Source organism: Cavia porcellus, unplaced genomic scaffold (assembly GCF_034190915.1).
Source record: "Cavia porcellus strain 051 isolate PalLab524CR breed Dunkin Hartley unplaced genomic scaffold, mCavPor4.1 scaffold_26, whole genome shotgun sequence".
NCBI lineage: Eukaryota > Metazoa > Chordata > Mammalia > Rodentia > Caviidae > Cavia > Cavia porcellus.
This window is the reverse complement of record NW_026947509.1, coordinates 23,615,414-23,628,517: the sequence shown is the minus strand read 5'-3', so window position 1 is coordinate 23,628,517 and position 13,104 is coordinate 23,615,414. Positions and strand designations below refer to the sequence as shown.

Genomic DNA, 13,104 nt, shown 5'->3' with positions numbered 1-13,104 from the left:
GTTGGAAAATACACCAAAGGGGCAAGTCACTTCCTATGGCCTTTAAAATTACCTACTCGGGATTAAATGAAGTAAAGGGCCTCTTATGCAAGACAGAGATGATGGGGATAGGGAAAACCAGACCAATGAGCTTATTAGAAGGATGAACTAAGGTATCCATCATGGTATTATGGTAATCTGATCAGTGGATAAAAAGTGCTCAAAAAAATAAAAAAGGACCTGGTTGACTGGTTTAGAAGTTGAACATCTGTTCACAGATGACTGACCATCTTTGTTGCAGCAGAAATCATAGAAGGTTCTATGTGGTCGCCTTCTGACAGAAGGCGCACGCTATAGACAGAAGCAGGGATCTGTGCAGACAGTTTTAAAAAAACTATTGTACCTTGGAGGAAAGGAAGAAACAAGCGAATAATAGAAGAGTCTCTCTTGGCTAAAGCTTCTAGTCCTGGTGAGGAAAGTAATGAGGTACTGTGGACCCTGATCCTGTGCTGTGATTGCACTGTGAATTGTGAACCTTTTAGAATTAAGGTGTTTACCAACATTCACTGGAAGCTCAAGGAGGAGACTAGCTAGTTCCCTACGGCCTGAAAGTCCTGTAGGGGAAAAGTGCAGATCTGCAGAGTAATGGCTTGGTATCCTGTGTAACTTTTCTTTTTGCCTGGGAAATGAGTAGAGAAGAGCAGGTGGAGCAGGGCTGCTCTTTCCTGGGTGTCCAGAAAGACACAGTTCAGCCATAAACTGCACGTAAATAGACGTGCAGTCTATTGCAGCACACTGCCTCCTTCTTCTATTGGCATAGTCAAGGGCCTGACAGAGGGTTCTAGTTTCTTCTTCATATACCTTCAAATATGGACAAGAAGCAAACCCATAGACTCAATGCCTTTCTGAAAAATAGAGACAAACATCTCTTTCTATACCTCACTGCTGCTCACCCTGAGAACTTAGCCATCTATTTCTATTTAGCCAGGGCACTGTACTCCCCAGCATCGATCGCCCAGACCCAAAGCTGGAAGAGAAGGGGAGACCAAAAGTTCAATTGTGACAAGTCAAGTCTGAGGTGTTACTGGCTGGAGTCCAGTAGAAAGGGTCAGGCCAAAGATACAGAAATAGTTAAAATTTTGAATTCCTTAGTTTTTGGATTGTACTAATTATGAGAGTCCCACATATAATAAACTTTTTTTTTGAAATAATCCTTGAAAATTTCAGCTTGCAATAATCCTTGAGAAATACAGTCATTGACTCAAAGGTGAGGCAGCAGAGCAGGTGGGCATCACAGAGGAAAAACAGCTCATAGCAGGCAAGAGGTGATTTCAAGCCCAGTGCTTTAAGACCAGTGTTTCATTAAGGCTAAGATTAATGTAATTGGGCACTGAAGAGGCCTACACTGAATAAGGAAGAAAAAAATACTCCATGAAAGCTTTTGCTACATCTGAGTGAAAGGAAAGCACACCTCAGTTTCCTTCGGGGACACTGAATCTTCTGTTCTTTACTTGGCCTCCAGAAAGCGCTGGTCACCAACAGGCGTCCATTGGTCATCAGGCCTTTCCACTCAGCCTTGATTTAATCTCTCCTTGCAGATGACCCAGGCTCCCAGACCAAGGCCTTAGAAAATGTGTCAAGGGAGGAGAATCAGAGGTCAGAAACACAGGCACATCCTGTACTTCTGTATTCTATCTAACCAGAGTATGAAGTTAGCCTAACATCGATGTGTAACAAGATTTTTAATTTTGATGCAATCAAATGATTTTTGTTGTGATTCAATTTTAATATTTTGGTGTTGAAATAACCTTGATTTTTTTGTTCCTTGGTAGATTTCTGTTGCATTGAAAAATGTTCATTTTCTTTTATTGTTTTAGAAAATTTGTAGTACAGCTCCATTCTTGTGAAAAAATTTCTTAAATTATATATAAATATATATGTAATTCTGTGTATGTTTCATATTTTTCCATGTGTGATGCTACTAATTTTTTGTGTACACCATATCATTTTCCTTGTGTATCTACTTTCTTCTTTTATTTTCTCTCTAGTTGATTTATTATGTTCAGAATCATCTCATGACTGATTAGTGGACCCTATGCATGTAAATACATGTATATGCTCATATTTATGTATTTTAAGTAATTTCAGAGTTTATTTAATAGGCTGACAAACTAAAGATTCCATATATAAATAAATAAAGTAATAAAAACAAAATCAATTTTCACAAAACTCATAGCTTGATTTCACTTCCTTCTTCAGATCCTTTTCACTGGGACCAATTTCAAGGTACAGTATTCCCCCTGCTGGCTACATGGGTCATCTTTTCACTTCTTAACTCACTTCTAGAAAAACCTTGGTAGACTAAATAAAAGAAATGTGTTAAGCAGTTTACTGCAATATTACGTGTCATTCTTAGTTAACTGCAAACATATTAAGAGTTGATCCATGAAGACACGGTTGTAAGAAATAAACCATGCCTATACAAAAGTCCAAGGGAGCCATGGGCCATGTTTGTGAAACCAAAAGATTTACAAATATATTAAGGAGTTTATAGTCTGTTGCATAAGGGTATTCAAATAATGAACCATTTTTCATCAAGTAAAATGCTGTAGATCAAATACTATGTTCTCTTGCTCCACATACTTGGTGTATTGTAAAGACTGTAAATACTCTGAGATACCTATTAGCACAGCCTCCCAGGTTGGAAAAAATAGGATGAGTTAAGTTGATGAATGATGTAAGGACAGAATTGGACTCTGTGGGGATTCGGGATTATATGCGTATTTCATTACTCTTGTTGTTATTTGGTTCTGGATCTTCAGCTAGCGCTAAATACATGAATTTTTCTACTAAGCTGAATCCTCAAGCCTAAAAGTGGTGCTTTGTTAACCTCTATCCAATCCAGGCATTCCAACTTTTGACCACTTGCATTTCTGCATTAGGAAACTCAGAGTGAAGAAGGTTGTTGTTTGAGTGTGAGGGCTAAGTATCACTGGTCTGAAATGACCTGTGTTGATGATTTCAGCTCACTAGAGGGCACTGCAGTTACTACTGAGTATTCTCCCCTCACAACTGTGGGTGGGTTTCCTGTTAACAACCTGGAAAAAAAATTCAGATGTCTCTTGTGCTCAGTGAGTCCAAGGCACCTGCTCCTGTAGGAGCAAGTTTGGGAGCTTCTCGGGACTACACCCAGAGCCTGGAGAAAGAAACCGCAGGCGGGTCAGGAGGCATGGAGAGGAAACTGGCAGCCCTGCTGGGGCTTTTGTGGGTGCAAGCTTGCTGTGAGTTGAGCCCCCCCTCCCCCGCCCCTGGGCTCTGCATATCTGACTGGGAGCAGAGAGGGGAGGAATAACACCAAGATGCTGGACTGTTCTTCATTCTCACGAGCGTTTCCTGGGATATTGCCCAGGTTTGGAAACTCCTAATTGATTCCCCAGTGCCAATGTGCATGTCTGTTTCTCTCTTTCCAAACAGGCGTGAGAGGGGAACAGGTGGAACAGAGCCCTTCAACCCTGAGTCTCCAGGAGGGAGCAAACATAACACTCAGGTGCAATGTTTCTACCACCACGAATGTGATGCATTGGTTCCGGCAAAACCCAAGAGGCGGCCTTGTCAGTCTGTTCTTCATGTCTCCAGGGACAAAGCAAGCTGGAAGGCTGCAGTCAACATTTAATTTCAAAGAACGTTCTGGCACCCTACACATAGCAAAAGCATCCAAGCCAGGAGACTCTGGCTTCTACCTCTGTGCGGTAGACGCACAGTGCTCATTGCTCACCTACAGCCTGGTTCCAAACTGCAGCTGGGACTGAGCCACAGCCACTGCCTCAGGGGAGTCACCCTGCAGCATGCACGGCTTTGGGTTTCCACATTAACACTGCACCGCTGTTATTTTCGCTAACATCAGACTTTTTACTGCAGACAAATCCTTTGATTGTATTTTTATATTTTCAGTCTTGGAATCCATAACAAATATGATGGAAAGATCCTTCATGGCACTGAGTGTCAGTCACTCTGAATAGGTGATTACATATGTGATCTAAGTACTGAAATTATTTCTTCACTTTGCTTGGGAGTAAACTGAGGACTCTAGAGCAGAAAGCCCGGTTCTGAGCTCATGTGGTTGCTAACTAGTGAAGCCACAGAGGATGCCCCACTTGGGGTGTTTGGCACCAGGGCTTGTGCCCTGAGCTGGCCAGAGGAGGGGACTCCACAATGCAAATGATGTGCATTGATGATCTGTAATAAGTGTTCATACACGTCATGGACTATAATTTGCTTTTTAGTGTTTTCTAAACAGCACCCTTTATTAAAGAGCTTCTTGAACTTCTCCTTTTCTGGTGCAAACATTGACTGATCTTGCTTATGTTTTGAGTAACTGTGTTACTCCAGATGTTCTACTATTTATGTTATGGTAAGATGAGCAGAAAACTTCACAACAACATGTTGACAAGCAAAGCCAAGGTTTTTATATGTGCATCCAGCCTTGCAAGGACTTTTATGGGAATGTACAGGATTTCCTGCAAAAGATTGTGACCCTGAGAACTAGGAAGAGGGCAGTTGGGCAGCTCCAGGGGAGCTGGGAGCAAGCATAGCCTCTTGGGTGGTGGCCTGTGAGGTCTGCAGGCTTGGCCCTATATGGACAACTATACGGATCCCGGAAGTGGACTTAATTTTCTGCTGTTGCTGTTGTGACATTCCTAATAAATTGGCCTTTGAGCTTGTGCACTGCAAGTGAAAACTGATAAGATGATGGAGCATGTTACAGGAGCATGTGAGAAACACGGACTTATGCAAGCTTGGATCCAAGAGTACCACCAGTTACCTCTATACTGAAGAGCTGGTTGTTCCATTCCTAGTGCATGTGCATACTAAGAGCTCTCTAGTAGTCTGAAACACATGAAAGTGGTTGTCAATGGACACTTTTAGGAATTACAAAAACTGAAAGTCATACAGGTTATTAAAGAATGTGTGTGTATGCATATGTAGTGCAATAAGCCATTTTGGAAGTTTATTAGCTACAAGGAACTTCAGGGATCAGAAACCAGCAGAGACTACCAGGCTTGTGTAAAAGCAACATGCCACAAAATTTATCATGTCTGAGTGCAGGCAAAGAGAGAATGAAAAGGCCATCTCTGTAGTACACACAAAAACTGGAGACTTTTACTAATCTTGTTCAATAAAGGTCAGAGTTTTCAGGTGAGGAGATCTGAGCACAAATCCATGGTCAAAGTTCTCTGAATGTCCAGTGCCTCCGTGGTCAAAGACCCTGAGGTATCCGGCGTCAGTGTTTGGATATCTTCAGATGTCCCCCTCATTGCAGAATTCCATGCTCTATTCTACCTCTTTTACAGCATCCTGTGTTTGCTGAGAGCAACCCAGTACTGAGCCACTTCCTTGTTGAGATCAGCACCTCTTCTGTCAAGCAGGTTAGTTGTGGGGAAGGTGGCACTCTCATCAAACTTCACATTAGTACCTTGCAAAAAGGTTAGGAACTCTAAAAGTGATGCCACATTTCAGAGAGGATTTCGAAGCTTAGAAATTTAAATATGAAAAACACTTTTCATCTGAGCTTCTGAATGAACTAATTTTAAAGCAAATCCTTATACTTGAAAATACCATGATATTATGGATAAAAAACTGGTGGTCAACTTAAAGCCAGCTGGATTACATCACTATGGTGCTGAGTGTGGATATCCCACCTGAGGAAAGTTGCCAGCATAAATAGAGAGGTGAAGAAGTGGGTGTTAGGGCATTAAGGCATTATTGCGTTGAGGCATTGTGGGTTCTCCTAGGAGTTGCCATTTGAGCCATTGGTTCTCCTGGAGAAGCTTTGGTCCTCACATTGTGCATTGCTTCCTGGCTCCAGAGGCGAAGATGTGCGCCACTTGGTCTCCAGGAGGAACTTGTCATGCTGGCTTCCTGGCATGTACCTGACTGTGCTTGACATCGGAGGAGCTCAGGGCCTCCATGTCACTGAGGATGGCTGAGGTCTTTTCAGGACAGCCCTGGTCTTTGTTGTGAGTGTGACTCCCAGGCTCCAGCGTAGAACCCTCAACCTATCAGCACAGCTCCTTCACCCCACTTGCATGGACTTTCTGGCTTCCCCCACTGAGCTTCGGGCCTTCCAGGCATGGATCCATAGAAGAGGCTGGCGTGAGTCCTTCTTGTGGGCTCTGCACCTCTAGTTGGACTCGTGGAAGGTGTTGTTATGAACTCTGGGTTTTCATCTGGACTCTTGTGAGACATTGCTGTGGGATTTAGGCCTTGACTAAATATTCTATGTTTTTGGTGTTGTGGATAGATTTCCTGCATTTTCTTGTGTTAACTCCCAGTGACCATTATAAAAATAATATTATAAAATCCATGTCCTGATTCTAATTGTTCTCTGCAAAACCCCTAACTACAATAAATGATGAGATGTAAAAGCAAGTATTCTGAGTTATGTACAAGTCACGAAACAACTTTCAGTTATCAAGTTACAGAAAATATCAGAGGACACACTGGGACATTTTTGTGTAATTTACATTTAAAATAAAATTCAGACTCACATGAAACTGACCTTTATGAAGAGTAAATTATTTTAGGGTAATTATTTGACTGGAAAAAACCATAGATTTACTAGTATTTATATTTCAAAGTACTTCATTAGGTCTCCATGTTAATATTCTTGTATCAGTAAAATACTCTTATGATCTTTAACATCTACTGTATAAAATCTCAAAACTAGAAATCAACAAAAATTCTGGTCGCAATACTTCATTTACTGGAAGAACCCATGATACTTTCTACAATCCTGCTATAAAATGAAGTTGCTAAAAGAATAACTTCTGAAACTCTAATAAATTAACTTACAGAAGAGTGAGGAGGAATACTAGCATAAGGAATCAAGATATTCTCCTTATAAAATGTTAGTGTTAGAAATACATTTTTGTAGTGTGAAAGTTTATGTTACATCTGCATCATTGTAAGGATCCTGTGTCTCTCTTAAGAAACCACAGGACTGACTACATAACCTTGGGGACACTAAATTACCTGTGAACTTAAAAATGGTCTTAGAATTCCATGGTACAGGACAATTTCTCCCCACTGTCATATGCCTCCATATTTTATAAAGCCACCATTTAATAAACATTTTCTGTTCATGGTATAAAATCTTCTTATATCTAGAAGGATCTTTAGAGATCTTCTAGTGCCACTTTATTTTTACAAAGGCAGAAACCACATGAAAAACTCAAGTATAAAACAACTAGCTAGTAAATAAGTGAGTGGGAATAGAAAGAACCAACTTTCTCATTTCTTCTTTAGGAATCTGCTCCCTGTCACTCTCCTGAAGGATCGGATCCCTGAGCAAAGGGGAGCAGCCTCAGGGGTCCAGGTGCTTGGGCTCTAGCCTTTGGCTCTGGGAGAGCTATGGTCTAAGCAAGCTGACTGCCAGAATCAAGAGTTTCAGTTCATGTAAATGATGGACACTTCGAGCTGGAACTTAAACTTGTTCTTTACTGCTCTCAACCCCCAGTTTTACAGAAGTGGCCTGGGTGGGCTGTGAGCGATCATCTGTTCTTTGCGAAGAGCATGGTGGCTGGCTGGATCAGCCTTGGAGAAGCAGAGGCTGAGAGAACCGCAACTCAGATACTCGGAGCTCCTCTCTCTTACTCTGATCTTTGGCTCACACGTTTCTTTTAAGAAGTGTTTTCACTGTAAAAGGTAAATCTTGAAGGTATATTAAGCTGAAAAGAAGATTGCTTTTTCTTTTTTAATGAGAATGTGGAAGTTTCCTTGATTTTAAATTTAGTCTGCTGATAAATAAACATTTATCTCATTCCAGTTTATTAATAATGACTCATTAGTGCACATGAATATCCACCTTGACCTCTTCATGCTGACTGTGCATCTAATCTCCAGTAAAGACCTATGTAGAGAACTGTACAAGGCTGAGGCCTTAGTATGAAGTATCAGCTTTTAACCTGATTTCAGTAGTTAGGGAGCTGCCGCCAGATGGCAGCACACATCAACTAGTGTGGACTAAGGGCAGAGTTCATCTTTTTTTGATTTTTGTTTTATTTTTATAACCAAAAATCCAGCCCAGGACCTTGCGCTTGCCCGGCACCTGCTTGTGCAGCTGAGCTGTGTCCCCAACCCTCATTTTAGCAAATTCTAAATGGATAGGAAGCTGATGGCCTCAAGCTGAGACATTTTTTACTGCGTAGGTAGAAAACAGGAGAAGCCACTCTGCGAAGTGAGAAACCACTTTAATCGTAAATAAAAACAGGCTTACCTGATCATAGGAATAACTCTGCTGGCTGGAGACTTCTAGATAAGAATGACCCTGTTGGGGAGGAATAATGGAGAGGGACACTCGCGCATTATTGGAGTTCCCCTGGCTGCGACTGGGGGCTGAGGATTTGTACCTGGACAGTGTATCAGCAGGTTCTCTTACACACACAGGGAGATTAGTTTTATGTAGGCTTCTCTGTTATGGTAGGAAAAGTGAGTTCTGCAGCATAACGACCTGGCACCTTGCACCATTCCCTGCCTTTCGTCTAGGCATGAGGGCAGCCCAGGAGAACTGGAGGAGCAGAACCCGCTCACAGGTCCCGGCTCAAAGCAGCTCTCGCAGGAGGGCACTGACTCAGGCAGGCTCCATCCTGCTCTCCATGGTGGGAGCAAAGAGCTAAAAAGGTCCTCAACTCCTTATGCACGCTCGTTTAGACACGGGCAGAAAGCAAAGCCAAGGACTTTACTAAACAATCAGTCACACAACCCTCAAATGCTGCAGCCGCCCACTGTGGACTTTCAGTTGCGTTCTTCAGGGCAGCAGGACATGGGTTGCAGGCCCGACCTCTCCGGAATGCCAACACACTCGCCCCTGAGCTGAGCCCATCCTCTGTTCTTGGGTACACACCTATCAGGGTAGTGTTTGCCGTGTTTTGCTTTTTAAGTAGAAACTAATATGCGGCCATTAAAAGCATGAAATATGAAAGTAAAAAGCTTAGAATGTTTTGCTAGCTGACGGTGGCTTCATAGATTATGTTGTGTCTTTCATTTGTCACTGTGCACATCTGCCGTGTACAACATCTGTGCAACCGGTAAATAGGAGCAACTGGGTAAGAAGCAGGAGGCAGAATGCCCTCCTAGGGTGCCCAAATCCAGGAGCCTTTCTGTTTTCAGCAGTCCTGAGGCAGCAGTTAGTTGGCTTTTAAGGGAACTGACAAGATTTTTGTAATGAAATCCTCTTTAAAGGTGAGTTTACGTTTGCTACTCAGACCTCTCTCGTATAAATAATGCTCAGGATTTGTATCACAATCCTATTCACACATGGATTTCTGACTTCTTAGAAAATTGCATCCAATATTGTTATTATAAAATGCTAAAAATTAAATATTAAAATATTAAAATATGTAAAACACAAATTTTAAAATTAAGAGTTCATTACCCTATGTATTGCGATACTGTATCAAAAATTTAAAAACTTAGATATTTGGCAACAAGTCCAGAGATGTAATATGCCAAAGACTGGGAAAGAGAGATGAGGTTTCCGTGCTGATTGACCCAGGAGAGAGGACAGATCACATGTTGGAAGTGAGAGAGATATTTTCACACCAATAGCTAAATCAAAAAAGCTGCAGTGATGGCTTCAGTGAACTTTGCTTTTCACTGATCCAGTGATTTCTCCTTTAGACTAAATGACACGCATACACATGGAGATGCGTGGTTACTGCACCTCACACTGTCTTCCTAATCCTCTGTACACAGGGCCTTTAAATACGTGCTGACCTCCGAGGCCCAGCACAGATGCAGGAAGGAAGAGCAGAGGTTATTTTAATGAGTTTCCTTTCAATAGACTCCTATGTATTATCAGGCTGAATGGAATATTAACCTATCAGAATTGGTTGATTTAAAAGGAGGCTCAGGCTGGGTGAGACTGCCAGCCAGAACACAGAGCAGTGTGACAGGACTCATGCCCACGCCTTTCACTAGGAAACTTCTGTTTCCTGCTTCTGAGCAACCTCAGCAGAGCTCAGCTATTCTCCCATCCCCCACTCCATCAGGCTCACATCACAGCTCAGAGCAGTGAATTTGAAGAAGACAAACTGTATTTCTGGTTGGTAAATGCAAGCATGTCTCTCTTTGGTGTGATGAAGCTGCTCATGGCCTCCACATGGCTGGGTATGAAGCTGCAGTGGGATTGGGCCTCCTCTGTGACTTCAGGATGGGAGCACAGGAATTGTCTTACATCGAATATGGGAAAAGCAATGACAGGGAATGTTGTCCCACTCTGCATATGCTAAACACTCTGATTCTTTTATTCCTTCAGGATCCAGTATTGCCCAGAAGATAACTCAAGCCCAGCTGCCAGTATCAGCGGAGGAGATGGAGGCTGTGATCCTGCAGTGCACCTATGACACCAGTGAACCAAGTTACAGTCTCTTCTGGTACAAGCAGCCCAGCAGCGGGGAGATGGTCTTACTCCTTCGCCAGAACTCTTATGACACACAGAATGCAACAGAAGGTCGCTACTCCTCGAATTTCCAGAAAGCAGGCAAATCCATCCACCTTATCATCTCGGCTTCACAGCTGGAGGACTCAGCAGTGTATTTCTGTGCACTGAGAGAGCCACAGTGTAAGGACTGTTGGGGGAGGAGTATAAAAACCCCCAAATCTGCCTGAGACAGCCACCTGCTGCAGAGGCCAAGGAAACTTGTCACCACTTCCCACAGGAAGTAGCTAGGTCTGAGGCAGCACAGGGGTAGTGTTAGAGAGAGAGGCTTGCTAAGCAAGCCCCTCTTGGGCTCACGGCCATATCTGCAAGCATCAGTAACTACAGACATCCACATCCATGAAGCTGTAGCTGGAAGTTACAGACAGAATTTTGATGGGAAGTTGCAAAAGAAGAACAGACAGAGAACAGTGGCTCCTCGGCCATGAGATCCAGCTAGGAAAAAGCTGGATGAAGAATTTTAGAAGCAAGTGACTAACAAAGCAGTACATTTTTGGATTGTCGTGTTAATTGATCCTTAAGTATTTACTGAATGAATATTATGTTACAAACTTTTTAAGTAAGGGAGGCCTTGGAACCTCACCATTTCAGCCTTCAGCAAACTTGAGAGGAAGACAGTAAGATTTTTGATATAAACCCAAAAAACTAATCTTGTAGCCTTCACTTTTACCAAAATTCTCAGCTGGAGTGCTCTGCTGGCTGCAAATGGTGACCCTGGTCTCACAGGTCACAGTCACTCGAGCTTCATTGTTCATCTTAGATGTCATTTTTATGATTTCACATCACATAGGTTTTGATAGAAATTAATTACTATGTCACCCTGTACAATGTCACACAGAATATTTTTACTCTCTCACCATCCTCTGTGCTCTATCTTCTCATCGCATTCTCATCCCAAAGCTTTCACAGTGACATCTACACAACTGTTAGAACAGGTATCTCATGACTCACTTCTCCTTGACCAGAGAGACACACAAAAATAATCACTACAACACTGTTACCCCTGCCAATTCTTTTTAAAAAGCTCATTTTATCTTATATAAGGATAATAAACAAGCTTTATTTTGATTTTTGACTGGAATACTTTTGTGCATTCTTTTGTTTTCTGTGTCTCTTTACATTCAATTATAAATATACAGCGACTCCCCATATGATTACCTTTTCATTGGGGTGCTATTTTACTGAGCTAAAATTTTTCACAGGATTCAAATTTGAGAAATTTCCAGCATCTAAACTCTTACAATGGAATCTGTTTCCATGATCAAGGATTCTGCTTATCCTCAGGACATACTTATGCCTGAGCAACAGCAAACCTTTGAAAATTGTTCAATTCATAATTATAATGACAAAGTACTACTATCCCCATGGGAGCAAATCTTCTCATTCATTCAGTAAGGATTTGTTATGTGTCTACTTCTGCATGGATCACTTCCTAGAAACCAAATATATGGTAGAGTAGAGCTGAGAAAACCTCCTACCCTAAAACAACAAATACATTAGTTGAAGTTCAAGTTAGTCCCTGTTATAGGTCTTTTACCTGAATTGTCAGTTTTAAACAGTTCAAAATCCACCAAGATATGATTCATCAACTGTATCTCCTCAATCTGGGAAACTGAGGCAGAAGGACTAGGAGTTGAGATCAGGCTGGAGTATAGCAAGACCCTTTCTCAAACTAACAAAAACAAAATTACTAGTTTTGCATTCACCATATCCATTATCAGAAGAGAAATCTTAAACTTAAAAGTCCTATTCATATCATAGGTAGCGAGAATTGACTTCAGATCTTCAAATAAACAACTGAATTAGTAATCTGTTGTGCTTCTTGAGACATATAGGCGCTTGTATTCTATGTCCCTTTGAAAACCATAAAGAGGAAGCTTAGCAAAAGAACAGCAATTCTGAGCAACTGTAGCTCAGGCTCCAGGCTGGCAGTGTAGCCCTGGCCCTGCCCACAAAAGTGAATACTGAGTCTACAAATGAATATGACATCTTACTGACTGGGTGTCCAACTGGAGAACCCTTTTTTTAATGTTATAAGGAAGAGATGGTTTTGAAAGACAAGTCAGTCTTGGCAGGGGCACACCTTTGCAGAATAAGAATGGAGAAGCATCTGAAGACCTCCTTGCTGGTTTTGTGGCTTTCTGTTTGGTGTAAGTTGTGTGGACTTCCAGCCCTGACACACAGAGTCAGGGAAGATGTTCACAGGACTCGGACAGAGTGTATTACACTGGGATAGGAGGAAGAAAGACGGTGGGCCTACATTCTAGTTCAGCTGGGATTCCTATCAGCATAGAAAGGATGGAGATTAGAGGTTGTTAAAACTAGATTGTTGATCTCTTATTTTCTGCTTCTGAATAGGTGTGAATGGAAACCCTGTAGTGGAGCAGAGTCCTCAGTCTCTGACTGTGCTTCAGGGAGAGAGCTGCAGCCTTCAATGTGATTACACTGTGAGCCCCGTTAACAATGTCAGGTGGTACAGGCAGGACCCAGGGAGAGGTCCTGTCCTGGTGATAATCATCGCTTCCACCAAGAGCAAGACATCAAGTGGAAGGTACACAGTGACTCTGGATGCAGCCGCCAAACACAGCTCCTTGCATATCACAGCATCCCAGCTCAGCAACTCTGCC

At 42.2% G+C, this 13,104-nt stretch overlaps 1 pseudogene and 2 gene segments (V, D, J or C); all 3 read left to right on the top strand.

The window, feature by feature from the left end:
- Positions 1-13,104, top strand: part of LOC134473361 (coiled-coil domain-containing protein R3HCC1L-like) — a 198,998-nt pseudogene that overhangs the window by 124,229 nt on the left and 61,665 nt on the right.
- Positions 3,095-4,639, top strand: LOC134473350 (T cell receptor alpha variable 22-like). The segment is given in 2 exon segments: positions 3,095-3,260; positions 3,454-4,639. Coding segments are annotated over 2 exon segments (501 nt in total).
- Positions 9,882-10,647, top strand: LOC134473349 (T cell receptor alpha variable 14/delta variable 4-like). The segment is given in 2 exon segments: positions 9,882-10,146; positions 10,295-10,647. Coding segments are annotated over 2 exon segments (402 nt in total).